Raw genomic sequence first — 21,706 nt, 5'->3', positions numbered from 1 at the left:
TTAGAAACAGGTTGTTTTGCTGACAAACCTCCACATGACCCTTTTGACATATCTGTTCTTCACGTTGTAGATGAAGGGGTTCAGCATGGGGGTGACCACAGTGTACATCACTGAGGCTGCTGTATCCTTCCTGCAAGATTGTGAGATAGCTAAGCTGAGGCACACACCAAGACCTGTTTCATAAAATAAGCAAACAACTGCCAGGTGAGAGCCACAGGTGGAGAAAGATTTATTCCCCCCACCTGATGAAGGGACCCTTAGAATAGAGGAAACAGTTTTATAATAAGAGAAAAAGATGCCTGAGAGGCAGAAAACCAGAGATGGCACCAAAATACACAACTGTGTTATTGGTGAGTGTCAGAACATGCAAAGTCGAAGAGTTGAGAAGGGTCACAGAAGAAATGAGAAATTTCCACATCTGAAGTAGGTGAGTTTTAACACCATTGAATTGTGCATCTGGGAAACCAAGAGACTAATGAAAAGTGATACCAAACCAATGAGCCACGGAGACGTGTGTTCATAATGACCAAGTAATGCAGAGGGTGACAGATGGCTACAAACTGGTCATAGGCCATCACAGTCAGGGGGAGACTATCGAAACACCTTTAAAAGCATAAAAAAGGACATCTGTGTCAGGCATCCTGCATAGGACATGACCCTGCAGTGAGTCTGAATGTCCGGAATCATTTTTGGGATTGTGGTGGAGGTGAAACTGATGTCAGCCAAGGATAGGTTGGAGAGGAAGAAGTCATGGGACTGTGGAGGTGGGGCTCAGAGATGACAGCCAGGAAGAGGAGCAGGTTCCCAAGCATGGTCACAAGGTACATTGATAGGAAGAGGATAAAGAACAAAGGCTGCTGTTCTTTTCATCTGAGAGTCCCATGAGGAAGAATTCTGAGTCATTTGTTAGGTTCTGTGGGTCCATATAGCTTTGACACCTTTTGAAAAAGAAGAGAAGATTGAAAGAAAGGAAACAAACAAATGGGCATGCAACACTGTGTCCATATTTTGGATTCTAGCAATTCACAAACAAAATATTCACATTTGATCCAAAAGTCTGTTCTTTACATTTGTGTCTCCTTTGCTGACCTTCATGTAGAATCATCAGTACCATCTTTCTAAATTTCATATAGATGCATTAATATACAGTATTTGTCTTTCCCTTGCTTTACCTCTGTATGATAGACTTCAGGTTCATCAACGTCATTAGAAATGACCCAGATGTGTAAGGTGAGTCAGATCAAAAGAGAGCTAGCTGGGTATTTAGGCAGAAAGAGATTTATTACAGGAAGAAAGAAAGTGACTGGCTTTAGAGAGAACCAGTGCTCTCCCTTTACAGCCAACACTTCTTATACCCTATCGATAGGAAATTGTGCCCTGAAGGGAGGGGGTCCTTAGTTTATCTTTAGCATGCAGCTGGGGTCTTGTGTTCACATAGTTAGAGGGGTCTTATGGTTGGGTGGTCATGTAGTCTTGAGAAACTGGCACCAGCAGGGAAAAACAGGATCTTGTCTTAAGGAAAAGACAGGGTGTCACCAGGGCAATGTAGCCACTGTGACTTCATCCTTTGCTTGCCAGGTCACCACAATGGGCCATTTTTAAACAATACACTATCAGCCCCTTGTGCACCCTAACAATGTGTCCCATTTTATAGCTGAGTATTGGGGTCATAGGCCCTGGTACCTTCAGCAATATTTCTAAGTGTCTCAAATCCAGTTTTTTTGTTTGTTCATCTTTGTTTTTATACTGTTTTTTTCCCACTGGTTTCTATGTTACTTACCTTTTTCATTACACTGGTCTGAAGAATGTTAGGAGAGCAAGGAACTTTTGGGATGACAATCTATGATCACAGAAAAATGGGCTTCTCTGGTGGCTCAGATGGTAAAGAATCCACCTGAAATGTGGGAGACGTGGATTTGATCCCTGGGTCAGGAAGATCCCCTGGAGAAGAGCATGGCAACCTACTCCAGTATTCTTGCCTGGAGAATCCCCAAGGGCAAAGAAGCCTGGTGGGCTGTAGTCCATGGGGTTGCAAAGAGTTGGACGTGACTGAGTGACTAAACACAAACATTCAATGAAATATATTGAATAAGAAATAGATTTCCCCATGTGTAATGAAAATATCTCCTGCCATATCAATAAATAAGAAATGTCACAGCCATCAGTGATTTCAGTACCCCAAATGTGAATGTTGTTGTTTAGTCTCTAAATTGTGTCTGACTCTTTGTAACCTCATGGAGTGTAGCCTGCCAGGCCCCTCTGTTCATGGGATTTCCCAGGCAAGAATACTGGATTGGGTTGCCATTTCCTTCTCCAGGGGATCTTCCTGACTGAGGGACTGAACCTATGTCTTCTGTGGTTCCTGCACTGGTAGGTGAATTCTTTACCACTGAGCCACCTGGGATGCCCCCAAAAGGCTTCCCGGACCAGGAATTGAACTCGGGCTGTGGTGGTGAAAGTGCCAAATCCTAGCACTAGACCAGCAGGGAACCTCACAAATGTGAATGAGGGCTCCCAAAACTGTGATACGCCACCTCCCACAGTGATTGCTGAGAAGCTGGGAGGGGTACTGTGCTGTGCTTAGTCACTCAGTCCATTTAGTCACAAAGGTCCATCTAGTCAAAGCTATGGTTTTTCCAGTAGTCATGTTGGATGTGAGAGTTGGGCCATAAAGAAAGCTGTGTACTGAAGAATTGATGCTTTTGAACTGCGGTATTGGGGAGGACTCTTGAGAGTCCCTTGGACTGCAAGGATATCCAACTAGTCAATCCTAAAGGAAATCAGTCCTGAATATTCCATGGAAGAACTGATGCTGAAGCTGAAACTCCAATACTTTGGCCACCTGATGTAAAGAAGAACTGACTCATTGGAAAAGACCCTGATGCTAGGAAAGATTGAAGGCAGGAGGAGAAGGGGACAACGGAGGATTGAGATGGTTGGATAGCATCACTGACTCAATGGACATGAGTTTGAGCAGGCTGCGGGTGTTGGTAATGAACAGGAAAGCCTGGTGTGCTGCAGTCCTTGAGGTTGCAAAGTGTCAGAAAAGACTGTGTGACTGAACTGAACTGATTGCATAGTCATGCATTTTTTAGTCCAGTTTTGAATCTAAGTTTGATAATATTTCCTATACAAGAGAAAAATGCCATGTGAAGCTACTATGAAATTAAAATCAGACAGACATAAAGGATTTTTTTAAAATTGTACTTAATAAAACAGGATGCAGTTGACAGAAATGATTTTTGTATTAAAACAAATACGCTGTGCTGCTTTACTTAGTTGCATAGTTGTGTCCGACCCTTTGGAACTCCATGAACTGTAGCCTGCCAGGCTCCTATTCCATGGGATTCTCCAGGCAAGAAAACTGGAGTGGGTTACCATGCTCTTTTCCAGGGTATCTTCCCAACCCAGGGGTCGAACACAGGTCTCTCACATTGCAGGCAGATTCTTTTACCATCTGAGCCACCAGGAAAGCCCTGATACAAATATAAGCTAACACTAATATTAATTAGCGAAACTAATTGTTAGAACTCGAACAACAATTCCCACTTACATATTATATGCAAATTCCCATTTGTGTAATAGAGAGGTCCAAGAATTTTCATAGGATTGTTGTAAGCAGAAATTGATTTGAATAATAATATAATATATATAATGTAAGTTAAATATTTATTTAATATATAAACTGTAACATGCATTTTGGCCTTTGAATATGGAATGAAGCAGGGCAAAGTCTATTAGTCTAATAGAGTTTTGCCAAGAGAACGCACTGGTCATAGCAAACACCCTCTTCCAACAACACAAGAGAAGACTCTACACATGGACAACACCAGATGGGCAACACCGAAATCAGATTGTTTATATTATTTGCAGCCAAAGATGGAGAAGCTCTATACAGTCAGCAGAAACAAGACCAGGAGCTGACTGTGGCTCAGACCATGAACTCCTTATTGCCAAATTCAGACTTAAACTGAAGAAAGTAGGGAAAACTACTAGACCATTCAGGTATGACCTAAATCAAATCCCTGATGATTATACAGTGGAAGTGAGAAATAGATTTAAGGGACTAGATCTGATAGATAGAGTGGCTGATGAACTATGGACGGAGGTTTGTGAGATTGAACAGGAGACAGGGATCAAGACCATCCCCATGGAAAAGAAATGCAAAAAAGCAAAATGGCTGTCTGGGGAGGTCTTACAAATAGCTGTGAAAAGAAGAGAAGCGAAAAGCAAAGGAGAAAAGGAAAGATATAAGCATCTGAATTCAGAGTTCCAAAGAATAGCAAGGAGAGATAAGAAAGCCTTCTTCAGCGATCAATGCAAAGAAATAGAGGAAAACAACAGAATGGGAAAGACTAGAGATCTCTTCAAGAAAATTAGAGATACCAAGGGAACATTTCATGCAAAGATGGGCTCGATAAAGGACAGAAATGGTATGGACCTAACAGAAGCAGAAGATATTAAGAAAAGGTGGCAGGAATACAAAGAAGAACTGTACAAAAAAGATCTTTACGACCCAGATAATCACGATGGTGTAATCACTGACCTAGAGCCAGACATCCTGGAATGTGAAGTCAAGTGGGCCTTAGAAAGCATCACTACAAACAAAGCTAGTGGAGGTGATGGAATTCCAGTTGAGCTATTCCAAATCCTGAAAGATGATGCTGTGAAAGTGCTGCACTCACTATGCCAGCAAATTTGGAAAACTCAGCAGTGGCCACCGGCCTGGAAAAGGTCAGTTTTCATTCCAATCCCAAAGAAAGGCAATGCCAAAGAATGCTCAAACTACCGCACAATTGCACTCATCTCACATGCTAGTAAAGTAATGCTCAAAATTCTCCAAGCCAGGATTCAGCAATACGTGAACCGTGAACTTCCTGATGTTCAAGCTGGACTTAGAAAAGGCAGAGCAACCAGAGATCAAATTGCCAACATCTGCTGGATCATGGAAAAAGCAAGAGAGTTCCAGAAAAACATCTATTTCTGCTTTATTGACTATGCCAAAGCTTTTGACTGTGTGGATCACAATAAACTGTGGAAAATTCTTCAAGAGATGGGAATACCAGACCACCTGACCTGCCTCTTGAGAAATTTGTATGCAGGTCAGGAAGCAACAGTTAGAACTGGACATGGAACAACAGACTGGTTCCAAATAGGAAAAGGAGTACGTCAAGGCTGTATATTGTCACCCTGCTTATTTAACGTCTATGCAGAGTACATCATGAGAAATTCTGGGCTGGAAGAAGCACAAGCTGGAATCAAGACTGCCAGGAGAAATATCAATAACCTCAGATATGCAGATGACACCACCTTGTTGGCAGAAAGTGAAGAGGAACTCAAAAGCCTCTTGATGAAAGTGAAAGAGGAGAGTGAAAAAGTTGGCTTAAAGCTCAACATTCAGAAAACTAAGATCATGGCATCTGGCCCCATCACTTCATGGGAAATAGATGGGGAAAGAGTGGAAACAGTTTCAGACTTCATTTTTTGGACTCCAAAATCACTGCAGATGGTGATTGCAACCATGAAATTAAAAGATGCTTACTCCTTGGAAAGAAAGTTATGACCAAACTTCATAGCATATTGAAAAGCAGAGACATTACTTTGCCAACAAAGGTCTGTCTAGTCAAGGCTATGGTTTTCCCAGTGGTCATGTATGGATGTGGAGTTGGACTGTGAAGAAAGCTGAGCACCAAAGAACTGATGCTTCTGAACTGTGGTGTTGGAGAAGACTCTTGAGAGTCCCTTGGACTGCAAGGAGATCCAACCAGTCCATTCTGAAGGAGATCAGTCCTGGGTGTTCTTTGGAAGGAATGATGCTGAAGGTGAAACTCCAGTACTTTGGCCACCTCATACGAAGAGTTGACTCATTGGAAAAGACTCTGATGCTGGGAGGGATTGGGGGCCAGAGTAGAAGGGGACGACAGAGGATGAGATGGCTGGATAGCATCACTGACTCGTTAGACGTGAGTCTGAGTGAATTCTGGGAGTTGGTGATGCACAGAGAGGCCTCTCACGCTGTGATTCATGGGGTGGTAAAGAGTCGGACAAGACTGAGCAACTGAACTGGACTGAACTGAAAGTATATATTATTGCATTTAAAATACATATGAAAGATACATTTTTTCCATTTTTATGATTTATTTGCACAAACAATTGCAGTTTCTTCCCTCTGTTCTCATGATGTTTCTACCAGTTTTTTTTAATTTTATTTTATTTTTAAACTTTACAATATTGTATTAGTTTTGCCAAATATCAAAATGAATCCGCCACAGGTATACCTGTGTTCCCCATCCTGAACCCTCCTCCCTCCTCCCTCCCCATAGCCTCCCTCTGGGTCGTCCCAGTGCACTAGCCCCAAGCATCCAGTATCGTGCATTGAACCTGGACTGGTGACTCGTTTCATACATGATATTATACATGTTTCAATGCCATTCTCCCAAATCTCCCCACCCTCTCCCTCTCCCACAGAGTCCATAAGACTGATCTATACATCAGTGTCTCTTTTGCTGTCTCGTATACAGGGTGTAATTTTTATAAAGTAAATCTATGAACTGCTGCAAATGTTGTCTTTTCTTATGTAATAAAGTGTGTCAGGAAAACGTTTGAAGTAGTTAAATGTTCTTTGCCAAGAGACTTGACCACAATATTGTGGTAAACAAGTCTATTTCAGGGGCAATATAGACAATATTCTGTTTAGAGAAAATTTTACAAAAGCTAGTTATGGATACATAAATGAATACTGATATGAAAACTTTGACAAGGAAACATACCCATCAACTCCATGACACTGGTTGCTTTTGGGGACGTGTATGCTCAAGAAAGAGATGGAGCTGAGATTCCAAGAAAAGTTAAATTTTATTGTTAAATTTTCTAGTCTCTATGAAATATGAAATCTGAATCAAATATTATTAAATGTTTGTATTTTAAAAATAGGTAGGGCTTATTGATGATAGCATTAATTCATAATACTGATGGAGCTTTTACTAAGTGTTGGGCTATGATCTTTGACAGTGTTTATCAAGCTCAGCTTCACATTAGGGTGACCGGTTAACTCACATGTAGATCCTGAAATTGGTTCTAGGCTGAGGCTGGGGTAACTGAGTATTTTTAAAAAGGCACACAAATTTGGAGAAGGAAAAGTTAACCCACTCCAGTATTATTGCCTGGAAAACCCCATGGACTAAGGAGCCTTGCAGGCTACAGACCATGGGGTTGCAAAGAGTGGGGGCTGGCTTAGTGACTGAACAATAACAAAAACAACACATAAATTATCGATGAACTGGAACTGAAAACCACTTGTTTAAGAAGTAGAAATGATTTTTAAGACTTTCTTTCAATAATCCTATTAGGAAGATTCAATTATTATCACAATTTTAGAGATCAGAAAATAGCCCAGAGGTGTTTACATTATACTATTTAGAAATTTTTCTTAGTTAAATTAGAATCAGATCAGATCAGATCAGATCATTCGCTCAGCCGTGTCCGACTCTTTGCGACCCCATGAATCACAGCACGCCAGGCCTCCTTGTTCATCACCAACTCCCGGAGTTCACTCAGACTCACCTGGACTGGTAACCATTTCATATATGATATTATACATATTTCAATGCCATTCTCCCAAATCATCCCACCCTGTCCCTCTCCCACAGAGTCCAAAAGACTGTTCTATAAATCAGTGTCTCTTCTGCTGTCTCGTATACAGGGTTATTGTTACCATCTTTCTAAATTCCATATATATGCGTTGGTATACTGTATTGGTGTTTTTCTTTCTGGCTTACTTCACTCTGTATAATAGGCTCCAGTTGCATCCATCTCATTAGAACTGAGTCAAATGTATCCTTTTTAATGGCTCTGTAATACTCCATTGTGTATACGTACCACAACTTTCTTATCCATTCATCTGCTGATGGACATCTAGGTTGCTTCCCTGTCCTGGCTATTATAAACAGTGCTGCGATGAACATTGGGGTACACGTGTCTCTTTCAATTCTGGTTTCCTTGGTGTGTATGCCCAGCAGTGGGATTGCTGGGTCATAAGGCAGTTCTATTTCCAGTATTTTAAGGAATCTCCACACTGTTCTCCATAGTGGCTGTACTAGTTTGCATTCCCACCAACAGTGTAAGAAGGTTCCCTTTTCTCCACACCCTCTCCAGCATTTATTGCTTGTAAACTTTTGGATCACAGCCATTCTGACTGGCGTGACCTACGGCCCAGATTATTGTACCCAGCAAGGATCTCATTCAAATATGAAGGAGAAATCAAAAGCTTTACAGACAAGCAAAAGCTGAGAGAATTCAGCACCGCCAAACCAGCTCTCCAACAAATACTAAAGGATACTCTCTAGACAGGAAACACAAAAAGGGTGTATAAATTTGAACCCAAAACAATAAAGTAAATGGCAACAGGATCATACTTATCAATAATTACCTTAAACGTTAATGGGTTGAATGCCCCAACCAAAAGACAAAGACTGGCTGAATGGATACAAAAGTAAGACCCCTTCGTATGTTGTCTACAAGAGACCCACCTCAAAACAGGGGACACATACAGACTGAAAGTGAAGGGCTGGAAAAAGATTTTCCATGCAAATAGGGACCAAAAGAAGGCAGGAGTAGCAATACTCATATCAGATAAAATAGACTTTAAAACAAAGGCTGTGAAAAGAGACAAAGGCAGTCACTACATAATGATCAAAGGATCAATCCAAGAAGAAGATATAAAAATTATAAATATATATGCACCCAACACGGGAGCACTGCAATATGTAAGACAAATGCTAACAAGTATGAAAGGAGAAATTAACAATAACACAATAATAGTGGGAGACTTTAATACCCCACTCACACCTATGGATAGATCAACTAAACAGAAAATTAACAAGGAAACACAAACTTTAAATGATACAATAGTCCAGTTAGACCTAATTGATATCTATAGGACATTTCATCCCAAAACAATGAATTTCACCTTTTTCTCAAGTGCACACGGAACCTTCTCCAGGATGGATCACATCCTGGGCCATAAATCTAACCTTGGTAAATTCAAAAAAATTGAAATCATTCCAAGCATCTTCTCTGACCACAATGCAGTAAGACTAGATCTCAATTACAGGAGAAAAACTATTAAAAATTCCACTTTCACTTTCATCAAGAGGCTTTTTAGTTCCTCTTCACTTTCTGCCATAAGGGTGGTGTCATCTGCATATCTGAGGTTATTGGTATTTCTCCTGGCAATCTTGGTTCCAGCTTGTATTTTTTCCAGTCCAGCGTTTCTCATGATGTACTCTGCATATAAGTTAAATAAGCAGGGTGACAATATACAGCCTTGACGAACTCCTTTTCCTATTTGGAACCAGTCTGTTGTTCCATGTCCAGTTCTAACTGTTGCTTCCTGACCTGCATACAAATTTCTCAAGAGGCAGGTCAGGTGGTCTGGTATTCCCATCTCTTGAAGAATTTTCCACAGTTTATTGTGATCCACACAGTCAAAAGCTTTGGCATAGTCAATAAAGCAGAAATAGATGTTTTTCTGGAACTCTCTTGCTTTTTCCATGATCCAGCAGATGTTGGCAATTTGATCTCTGGTTCCTCTGCCTTTTCTAAAACCAGCTTGAACATCAGGAAGTTCACGGTTCACGTATTGCTGAATCCTGGCTTGGAGAATTTTGAGCATTACTTTACTAGCATGTGAGATGAGTGCAATTATGCGGTAGTTTGAGCATTCTTTGGCATTGCCTTTCTTTGGGATTGGAATGAAAACTGACCTTTTCCAGTCCTGTGGTCACTGCTGAGTTTTCCAAATTTGCTGGCATAGTGAGTGCAGCACTTTCACAGCATCATCTTTCAGGATTTGGAATAGCTCAACTGGAATTCTATCACCTCCACTAGCTTTGTTCGTAGTGATGCTTTCTAAGACCCACTTGACTTCACATTCCAGGATGTCTGGCTCTAGGTCAGTGATCACACCATCGTGATCATCTGGGTCATGAAGATCTTTTTTGTGCAGTTCTTCTGTGTATTCTTGCCATCTCTTCTTAATATCTTCTGCTTCTGTTAGGTCCATACCATTTCTGTCCTTTATCGAGCCCATCTTTGCATGAAATGTTCCCTTGGTATCTCTAATTTTCTTGAAGAGATCTCTAGTCTTTCCTATTCTGTTGTTTTCCTCCATTTCTTTGCATTGATCGCTGAAGAAGGCTTTCTTATCTCTCCTTGCTATTCTTTGGAACTCTGCTCTCAGATGCTTATATCTTTCCTTTTCTCCTTTCCTTTTTGCTTCTCTTTTTTCACAGATATTTGTAAGGCCTCCCCAAACAGCCATTTTGCTTTTTTGCATTTCTTTTCCATGGGGATGGTCTTGATCCCTGTCTCCTGTTCAATCTCACAAACCTCCGTCCATAGTTCATCAGCCACTCTATCTATCAGACCTAGTCCCTTAAATCTATTTCTCACTTCCACTGTATAATCATCAGGGATTTGATTTAGGTCATACCTGAATGGTCTAGTAGTTTTCCCTACTTTCTTTAATTTAAGTCTGAATTTGGCAATAAGGAGTTCATGGTCTGAGCCACAGTCAGCTCCTGGTCTTGTTTCTGCTGACTGTATAGAGCTTCTCCATCTTTGGCTGCAAAGAATATAATCAATCTGATTTTGGTGTTGCCCATCTGGTGATGTCCATGTATAGAGTCTTCTCTTGTGTTGTTGGAAGAGGGTGTTTGCTATGACCAGTGCATTTTCTTGGCAAAACTCTAATAGTCTTTGCCCTGTTTCATTCCGTATTCCAAGGCCAAGTTTACCTGTTACTCCAGGTGTTTCTTAACTTCCTACTTTTGCATTTGAGTACCCTATAATGAAAAGGACATCTTTTTTGGGTGTTAGTTTTAAAAGGTCTTGTAGGTCTTCATAGAACTGTTCAACCTCAGCTTCTTCAGCATTAATGGTTGGGGCATAGACTTGGATTACTGTGATATTGAATGGTCTGCCTTGGAAACGAACAGAGATCATTCTGTCGTTTTTGAGATTGCATCCAAGTACTGCATTTTGGACTCTTTTGTTGACCATGATGGCTACTCCATTTCTTCTGAGGGCTTCCTGCCCACAGTAGTAGATATAATGGTCATCTGAGTTAAATTCACCCATTCCAGTCCATTTCAGTTCGCTGATTCTTAGAATGTCGACATTCACTCTTGCCATCTCTTGTTTGACCACTTTCAATTTGCCTTGATTCATGGACCTGACTTTCCAGGTTCCTGTGCAATATTGGTCTTTTCAGCATCAGACCTTGCTTCTATCACCAGTCACATCCACAGCTGGGTATTGTTTTTGCTTTGGCTCCATCCTTTCATTCTTTCTGGAGTTATTTCTCTACTAATCTCCAGTAGCATACTGGGCACCTACTGACCTGGGGAGTTTCTCTTTCAGTATCCTATCATTTTGCCTTTTCATACTGTTCATGGGGTTCTCAAGGCAAGAATACTGAAGTGGTTTGCCATTCCCTTCTCCAGCAGACCACATTCTGTCAGAATGTGACCTGCTAAAATAATGCTAGAACAAATAGTTTCACAATTTGTATGGAAATACAAAAAATCTCGAATAGCCAAAGCAATCTTGAGAAAGAAGAATGGAACTGGAGGAATCAACCTGCCTGACTTCAGGCTCTACTACAAAACCAGAGTCATCAAGACAGTATGGTACTGGCACAAACACAGAAATATAGATCAATGAAACAAAATAGAAAGCTCAGAGATAAATCCACGCACCTATGGACACCTTACCTTTGACAAAGGAGGCAAGAATATACAATGGAGAAAAGACAATCTCTTTAACAAGTGGTGCTGGGGAAACTGGGCAACCACTTGTAAAAGAATGAAACTAGAACACTTTCTAACACCATACACAAATAAACTCAAAATAGATTAAAGATCTAAACGTAAGACCAGAAAGTATAAAACTCCTAGAGGAGAACATAGGCAAAACACTCTCCGACATACATCACAGCAGGATTCTCTATGACCCACCTCCCAGAATACTGGAAATAAAAGCAAAAATAAACAAATGGGACCTAATTCAACTTAAAAGCTTCTGCACAACAAAGGAAACTATTAGCAAGGTGAAAAGGCAGCCTTCAGAATGGGAGAAAATAATAGCAAATGAAACAACTGACAAACAACTAACCTCAAAAATATACAAGCAACTCCTACAGCTCAACTCCAGAAAAATAAATGACCCAATCAAAAAATGGGCCAAAGAACTAAATAGACATTTCTCCAAAGAAGACATACAGATGGCTAACAAACACATGAAAAGATGCTCAACATCACTCATTATCAGAGAAATGCAAATCAAAACCACTATGAGGTACCATTTCACGCCAGTCAGAATGGCTGCGATCCAAAAGTCTACAAGCAATAAATGCTGGAGAGGGTGTGGAGAAAAGGGAACCCTCTTACACTGCTGGTGGGAATGCAAACTAGTACAGCCACTATGGAGAACAGTGTGGAGATTCCTTAAAAAACTGGAAATAAAACTACCTTATGATTCAGCAATCCCACTGCTGGGCATACACACCAAGGAAACCAGAAGGGAAAGAGACACGTGTACCCCAATGTTCATCGCAGCACTGTTTATAATATCCAGGACATGGAAGCAACCTAGATGTCCATCAGCAGATGAATGGATAAGAAAGCAGTGGTACATATACACAATGGAGTATTACTCAGCCATTAAAAAGAATACATTTGAATCAGTTCTAATGAGGTGGATGAAACTGGAGCCTATTATACAGAGTGAAGCAAGCCAGAAGGAAAAACACCAATACAGTATACTAACGCATATATATGGAATTTAGAAAGATGGTAACAATAACCCTGTATACGAGACAGCAAAAGAGACAGTGATGTATAGAAGAGTCTTATGGACTCTGTGGGAGAGGGAGAGGGTGGGAAGATTTGGGAGAATAGCATTGAAATATGTATAATATCATGTATGAAAAGAGTCACCAGTCCAGGTTCGATGCACGATACTGGATGCTTGGGGCTGGTGCACTGGGATGACCCAGAGGGATGGTATGGGGAGGAAGGAGGGAGAAGGGTTCAGGATGGCGAACACATGTATAGCTGTGGTGGATTCATTTCGATATTTGGCAAAACTAACACAATATTGTAAAGTTTAAAAGAAAAATAAAATGAATCCATTTTGATATTTGGCAAAACTAATACAATTATGTAAAGTTTAAAAATAAAATTAAATTTAAAAAAAAAAGAAAAAAAATCAAATTAAATTAAAAAAAATAATGAAGCTGAGTTACTTTCAGGCAGCAGAATTAGAGAATTGTGATTCCTTTACCAGGAAGGGTTCAGATGAAAATCTGTTAAATCGATCTAAGAAGGCTGGGTCCTGACCTCACTGTGGGACCTTCCTTGCTGCTGAACTCCTCATCTGCAAATAGGTGGGTTTATGATCAGGAGAACCAGACCATCAGGTATACCAAAAGGCACACAACAGGGGTTAATACTGCAAATGCAAGTCCATAGCTAAATTAAAGTTCAACTCACATCTCTTTGGATGACTTTTTAAAGAAAAAGCTTAAAAGAAAACAAATGTTGGTGAGGATGTGGAAGTGAGGGAAAACTTATACCTGATCAGTAATAATGAATATTGGTACAGTCATTACAGAAAACAGAATGGAGGTTTCTTAAAAATTAAAAATTGAAACTAATTGAAATAGATCTACCATAGGCTCCAGCAACCCCACTTCAAGGTAGATGCCAACAAGATAAATCAGAACCTCAAAGAGCTATGTGCATTTCCTTGTCATTGTGCTGTCATTTGAAATCGTGAAAATACAGATAAGTGTCTATTGATAGATGAATAAGTTTAAAAAAAAACAGCTAAAAATTCTGGATGTTTTCTTAAAATCTGCTAAGAGAGATCTACTTAACTGTTTCTATACACACAAATAGGAACTCTGTGAGCTGACAGGTATGCTAATTAACTTGACTGTAATCATCCCCAAGGTCTCTCTGTATTAAATCATCACTTTGTACATCTTTAGAAAATCTTCATGTGGCAAAACTCAAATATATGCAATTTTGTCAATCACTTCAGTAAACTGATGAAAAGACAATGAAGTTGTATTATCCGCCAGCACAGAATAAAGTCCAAAAATAGTACATTGGTTTCTCACATCAAACATTTAACTGAGACAGTAGTGAAACAAATAATCCTATATATAATTTAAAAACTTAAAGAAGAATTATTAAATTTTGTTATTGTGTAAAAATTGACAGTGTTCTGTACACTAACACCACATTTGTAGTCACCAATGCTGTATGATCATGAGTGCTTAGTTAAACCATGCTGATCAAAATCTGAAGCCCATCAAAGTCAAAGATGGGGTTTCCCAGCTGGCATTAGTGGTAAAAGAACCTGCCTGCCAATGCAGGAAGCATAAGAGACATCTGTCCGATCCCTGGGTCAGGAAGATCCTCTGGAGGGCAGCATGGCAACCCACTCCAGTACTCTTGCCTGGAGAATCCTATGGACAGGGAAGCCTGGTGGGCTACAGTCCATAGGGTCACAAGAGTCAGACACAACTGAAGTGACTTAGCTTCAAAGTCAAAGGTATGAAGTCTATACTAAATGACTCTTAGGAAAACAACCCTGGGGACTTCCCTAGTGTTCCAGTGGCTAAGACTCTGCAATCTTAATGCAGGGTGCACTGGTTCAATCCCTGCTCCAGGAACTAGATCCCACATCCCCCAAATAAAGATCCCTTATCTGCAAGGGAGATCAAAGATCCTGTGTGCTCACAACTAAGACCTGGCACAAATAAGTAAATAAATAAAGAATATTAAAAAAAGATAATCCTGATATTTGAGTAATCACTTATTTCATGAAGTAAGGAAGACAGAAGAAACAAAGGATTATCTAAAACTCTGAGTGTCATATTAGAGTGTGTTCTGGTTGGGAACATTCATTTTTAATTTAAAATTCAGATTATACAGTTCTGCATTTCATAGAGATTTGTAAATATTCTAAATGAAGGAAATATCTAGAATTGTATTTGAATAAAATAAATATATATATCTTAAATTCTTTAATTTTGAATCATATATTTTCTTCGAGGGGAAAGAGAATTTCTCATTCTATATTATCTCTAAAGAGGTAGGTCGTATTTTACTGAGATCATGGATGTATTACCTCTAACATTCTTGCTCCTTTACAATTTTCTGTGAAGTTTTATAAAGTAAGAGTGTATAGACACAGGTGAATAACACAGAAACCACTGAGGGAACAATTCTAAACAGACAGAATTTGTTACAATGAGAAATATGGGTGAAGGAAGTGGGGTGTACAATCTTAGAAATGAATTGCTTCAATACAAAATATGGACACAGTGCTCAACACTCATTTACTTATTTCCTTTGTTTCCAGCTCTATCTTTTTCCAAAGGTGTCCAAGCAGCACAGATATGTAAATCTAACAAGTATCTCAGAATTATTCCTCCTGGGTCTCTCAGATGATCTAGAACTTCAGTCTTTTCTCTTTATCCTCTTCCTGTCCATGTACCAACTGAGCTATCAGGGAAGCCCCTTTTCAGAAAACTAAGATCATGGCATCCGGTCCCATCACTTCATGGCAAATAGATGAAGAAGCAATGGAAACAGTGACAGACTTTATTTTCTAGAGCTCCAAAATCACTGCAGATGGTGACTGCAGCCATGAGATTAAAAGACTCTTGCTCCTTGGAAGGAAAGTTATGACCAACCTAGACAGCATATTAAAAAGCAGAGACCTTACTTTGCCAACAAAGGTCTGTCTAGTCAAAGCTGTGGTTTTCAGAGTAGTCATCTATGGATGTGAGAGTTGGACTATAAAGAAAGCTGAGCGCCGAGGAACTGATCCTTTTGAACTGTGGTGTTGGAGAAGACTCTTGAGAGTCCCTTGGACTGCAAGGAGATCCAACCAGTCCATCCTAAAGGAAATCAGTTCTAAATATTCATTGCAAGGACTGATGTTGAAGCTGAAACTCCAATACTTTGGCCACCTGATGCGAAGAACTGACTCATTGGGAAAGACCCTGATGCTGGGAAAGATTGAAGGTGGGAGGAGAAGGGAGTGACTGAAGATGAGATGGTTGGATGGCATCATCAAGTCAATGGACATGAGTTTGAGTAAACTTAGGTTGGTGATGGACAGAGAGGCCTGGCATGCTGCAGTCCATGGGGTTGCAAAGAGCTGGACACGACTGAGCGAATGAACTGAACTGAAGTGAGCAGAGGTGGATTAGACAACGTGGAAGTGATTGCTAGGATTGTTTAAAATATTCAGACAGTAGCAAAAATAATATTAACTTGAACTCATGGCATATAGTGTACAGGGGATACATTATCAGAGTTGCTGCCAAAGATGTGGCTACAGGACATGGTGTATGAAAAACACAGGTATTTGTGTGTATGTAATAAAATTAGTGATTAGGTTTTCTCAATTTCTCCTCACATGATGTGTTTCTTTTCAGGAAATAGTAATCTTTTCATCATGTCACGTGAAACTGAGAAATCTCTATCCTCACTTTTTCTCCCTTTGTTATTTGTAGTACTTTTCAAACCCCAACCTATATTCTGTGAGTCTTAACCTTTTGTTTTCTTTTCTTTTTTAAGCTAACTTAATTGGAGGATAATTATTTTACAATATTGTGATGGCCTTTGACATACATCAACATGAACTGGCCATTGGCATTCAAGTGTTCCCTCCCTTCTGAACTCTGCTATTTCTGTTTTGTAGATAGGTTTATTTGTACTACTTAAAAAAATTCCATGTATAAGCAATATCATATGACATTTGTCTTTCTCTGACATACTTCACCCAGTGTGACAATCTCTAGGTCCACCCACATTGCTGAAAATGGCATTATTTAGTTATTTCATGTGGCTGAGCAGCCCTCTTCCAGGAATAATGCAATTAGTCCTTTGAGTGAGAAAATTTAATAAAGTGAGTTGGTTAAAGAGTTACTGAAGGACTGAAAGGCAAAAAGAACAAAGCTAACACAGCAACCCTAAGTGAAGGATGAAGTTACTACCCCAAGGGCTTGGAGAGTAAGACTGGACCAGTTGAGCTTTAAGGACACAGAGGTCTTACTGACCACTATTGAAAGTATGTAAGATGATGACAAGATGAAGAATAGAGCAGTGATTTCAAGCCCCTTAATCCAAAGAAACGCTGGGCTGGATGAATCACAAGCTGGAATCAAGATTGCTGGGAGAAATATCAATAACCTCAGATATGCAGAAGACACCACCCTTATGACAGAAAGTGAAGAAGAACTAAAGAGCCTCTTGATGAAAGTGAAAGAGGAGAGTGAAAAAGTTGGCTTAAAGCTCAACATTCAGAAAACGAAGATCATGGCATCTGGTCCCATCAGTTCATGGCAAATAGATGGGGAAATGGTGGAAACAGTGGCTGACTTTATTTTTTTGGGCTCCAAAATCACCGCAGATGGTGACTGCAGCCATGAAATTAAAAGACGCTTGCTCCTTGCAAGGAAAGTTATGACCAACCTAGATAGCGTATTAAAAAGCAGAGATATTGCTTTGTCAACAAAGGTCCATCTAGTCAAGGCTATGGTTTTTCCAGTAGTCATGTATGGATGTGAGAGTTGGACTATAAAGAAAGCTGAGCACTGAAGAATTGATGCTTTTGAACTGTAGTGTTGGGGAAGACTCTTGAAAGTCCCTTGGACTACAAGGAGATCCAACCAGTCTATTCTAAAGGAGATCAGTCCTGGGTGTTCATTGGAGGGACTGATGTTGAAGCTGAAACTCCAATACTTTGGCTACCTGATGTGAAGAACTGACTCATTTGAAAAGACCCTGATGCTGGGAAAGATTGAGGGCAGGAGGAGAGGGGGACTACAGAGGATGAGATGGTTGGATGGCATCACCGACTCAATGGACATGAGTTTGGGTGGACTCTGGGGGTTGGTGATGGGCGGGGATGCCTGGTGTGCTGTGGTTCATGGGGTTGCAGGGAGTCGGACACGACTGAGCGACTGAACTGAACTGAATCCAAAGCAAAGCCCACGTGTATGATGTAGAAAAGCTAAATGAAGAAAATTATCAGAAACAATGTGCAAACACATTGTCTAGTGTTAAAGTAGGCTCTTTGTATCTTCCCCCTCTGACCTCTGATCTCTTTCAGATCTTGAACATTTGTGCATGAGCAGTTACAACCCAATATGTAGAGATCACCTTTGAGTGAAAGATCTGACTTACATCAGTAGTTTTCTACCTTGGCCATATACTAGAAACACCTTAGTACTTTTTAAAATCCTCATACTCAGACCACACCCAAGTCAGTTAAATCAGAATATCTTGTCGTGAGACCCAGGGGTCAGAATTTTTAAACTTTCCAGATGATTTTTAAAAAAGCCAAGGTTGAGAAGCAGTGACAGGTATCCTCACACATAACTGCATGCAGAGATGTGAAAAATAGAATTTACTATGGAAAATACATGGGCTTCCCTAGTGCTCAGATGGTAAGGAATCTGCCTACAGTACAGGAGACCTGGGTTCAATCGCTGTGTTGGGAGGGTTCCATGGAGGAAGGCATGGCAACCCATTCCAGTACTCTTGCCTGGAGAATCCCCATGGACAGAGGAGCCTGGTGGGCTGCAGTATACTATTTGGGGTCCCAAAGAATCATACACAAATGAAGCGACTAAGCACATGCACATAGACATTACATAAGGGCTGTGGAAGAATTGTAAACTTTCAATGTATTAAAAGAAAAAAATTTGAAAAGATTTTATTTTTATTAGCTACTATACCATAATACATAAGGTAGTTACAAAGTTGAGAACTAAAACCTGAAGAACAATGTAAAAAGATATGAAAGCTAATTTTTACTTGCTTATGGCTCTTAGACATAGATACTTTTTACTTTTTTCCTCAGAGGATAATTGCTTTACAATATTGTGTTGGCTTCTGCCATTCATCAACATGAATCAGCTATAGGTATACACATGTTCCCTCCCCCTGGAGCCCCTACCATCTCCCATCCCATTCTATCCCTCTAGGTTGTCACAGAGCACTGGGTTGAGCTCCCTGTGTCACATAGCACATTCTCACTTGCTATTTATTTTACATATGGTAATATATAAATGAAAGGGAATTATTTATGTTTTGAGGATGCTTGGGCTACCAATTATAAACTATAAAATCTTTGTAGATATAACAATATTCAGTCAAAAGTGAATATGATATACAAAGGATGATAGAACTCTCAAATGGTCAGATAAGGACCTAAAAAGGAGAAATAATTAAGCTGTTAAGGAAGAGATGTGAAGCCATAAGGGCTACAGAAATGATGTCCTGAGAGAGGTGGAATTTTTAGGTCTAGATGTTAATTTTGCTACATTTTCCAACCTTATACACTCCAAATGAGTGGCACAGGTACTAAGGTGAGATTATTTTGCTGAGTAACTTCCACATGGCCCTTTTGATGTCTCTGTTCCTAAGACTGTAGATGAAGGGGTTCAACATGGGGGTGACCACAGTGTACACCACTGATGCTGTCACATCCTTCCTGGGAGATTGTGAGATGGCTGAGATGAGGTACACCCCAAGGCCTGTTCCATAAAATAAGCAAACAACTGCCAGGTGGGAGCCACAGGTGGAGAAGGCTTTATATTTCCCACCTGTTGAGGGGATTCTCAGAATGGAAGAAAGAATTTTATAGTAAGAGAAAAGGATTCCTGATAAAGGGAGAAAACCGAAGATGGTACCAACAAAATACATGACTATGTTATTGGTGACAGTGTCAGAACAGGCCAGGTCGTGGAGCAGAGAAGGGTCACAGAAGAAGTTAGAGATTTCCACATCCTTGAAGCAGGTAAGTTGTAACACAATCAAATTGTGCACCTGGGACTCCAAAAGGCTAACCAAAAAAGACGCCAAAACTAAGGAGCAGCACAGGCGTGGGTTCATGATGGCCGTGTAGTGCAGTGGCTGACAGATGGCCGCAAACCGGTCATAGGCCATAGCAGTCAGAAGCGTACAATCCATGCCTCCGAAAAGGATAAAAATAGACATCTGAGTCAGGCAGCCTTCACAGGAGATGACTCTGCTGTGAGTTTGGATGTTTACAATCATATTGGGGACAGTGCTGGAGATGAAACCAATGTCAGCCAAGGACAGGTTGGAGAGGAAGAAGTACATGGGGGTGTGGAGGTGGGAGTCAGAGGTGACGGCCTGGATGATGAGTAGGTTCCCCAGAATGGTGATCAGGTACATGGACAGAAATAGGACACAGAGTAAAGGCTGCAGTTCTGGATCATCTGAGAGGCCCAGGAGGAAGAATTCTGAAACACTGGTTAGATTCTGTGTTAGATTCTGTGGTTGTACGTATCTTGGACACCTTTGAAAAAGAAAAGAGTTTGGAAGAAAGATAATGAGAAAATGGCATGTACCACTGTAGCCATTGAAAAATCCAGACTTAAATTGAAGAAAGTATGGAAAACCATGAGGCCATTTAGGTATGGCCTAAATCAAATCCCTTATGATTATACAGTGAAAGGGACAAATAGATTCAAGGGATTAGATCTGATAGAGTACCTGAAGAACTATGGATGGGGGTTTGTAACATTGTAGAGGAGGCAGTGATCAAAAGCATTCCCAAGAAAAAGAAATGCAAAAAGGCAAATGGTCGTCTGAGGAGGCCTTACAAATAGCTGAAAAAAGTAGAGATGCAAAAGGCAAAGGAAATAAGGAATAAACAGCCATCTGAATGCAGAGTTCCAAAGAATAGCAAGGAGAGATAAGAAAGCCTTTCCAAGTGAACAATGCAAAGAAATAGGGGAAAACAATTGAATGGGAAGGACTAGAGATCTCTTCAGAAGAATTATAGATGCCAAGGGAACATTTCATGCAGAGGTGGGCAGAAACTGTACAGGATAGAAATGGTATGGGCCTAACAGAAGCAGAAGATATTAAGAAGAGGTGGCAAGAATACACAGAACTGTACAAAAAAGTCTTAATGACCCAAATGACCACGATGGTGTAGTCATTCAACTAGAGCCAGATGTTCTGGAATGTGAAGTCAAGTGGGCCTTAAGAAGTATTACTATGAAAAAGTTAGTGAAGGTGTTTAAATTCTAACTTAGCTATTTCAGATCCTAAAAAATGATGCTGTTAAAGTGCTGAAATCGATATGCCAGCAAATTTGGAAAGCTCAGCCACAGGACTGAAAAGGTCAGTTTTCATTCCAATCCCAAAGAAATGTTAAAAGCATTAGTTACTCAGTCGTGTCCAACTCTTAGTGACCCCATGAACTGTAGCCTGCCAGGCTCCTCTGTCCTTGGCATTCTCCAGGCAAGAATACTGGAGTGGGCTGCAATTCCCTTATCCAGGGATCTTCCCAACCCAGAGATCAAACCTGAGTCTCATGCATTGTAGGCAGTACCATCTGAGCCATCAGGGAAACATAATCCCAAAGAAGTGAAAAGCCAAAGAATGTTCAAACTACCATACAAGTGTACTCATTTCACAGGCTAGCAAGGCAATGCTCAAAATCCTACAAGCTAGGCTTCAATAGTACATGAACCAAGAACTTGTACAAGCTGAATTTATTACTTTTTAATATAAATTTATTTATTTTAATTGGAGGCTAAGTACTTTACAATATTGTATTGGTTTTGCCATACATTGGC

At 40.3% G+C, this 21,706-nt stretch overlaps 1 protein-coding gene and 1 pseudogene across 1 annotated transcript; both read right to left on the bottom strand.

The window, feature by feature from the left end:
* On the bottom strand, window positions 1-925 carry LOC133251897 (olfactory receptor 7E178-like; annotated as a pseudogene).
* A 13,060-nt stretch (window positions 926-13,985) lies between these two features.
* On the bottom strand, window positions 13,986-20,395 carry LOC133251896 (putative gustatory receptor clone PTE01). Its single transcript, XM_061424640.1, has 2 exons — window positions 19,483-20,395; window positions 13,986-14,058 (listed from the first exon to the last, which is right to left on the bottom strand). Exons 1-2 carry the CDS (start codon window positions 20,289-20,291, stop codon window positions 13,986-13,988), a joined length of 882 nt encoding a protein of 293 aa, XP_061280624.1. The 5' UTR covers window positions 20,292-20,395.
* Window positions 20,396-21,706: the final 1,311 nt, after the last annotated feature.

The sequence above is a fragment of the Bos javanicus genome, chromosome 7, assembly GCF_032452875.1.
Source record: "Bos javanicus breed banteng chromosome 7, ARS-OSU_banteng_1.0, whole genome shotgun sequence".
Taxonomy (NCBI): Eukaryota; Metazoa; Chordata; class Mammalia; order Artiodactyla; family Bovidae; genus Bos; species Bos javanicus.
The sequence above is the reverse complement of the archived record's forward strand: the minus strand, read 5'-3'. Positions and strand labels throughout refer to the sequence as shown.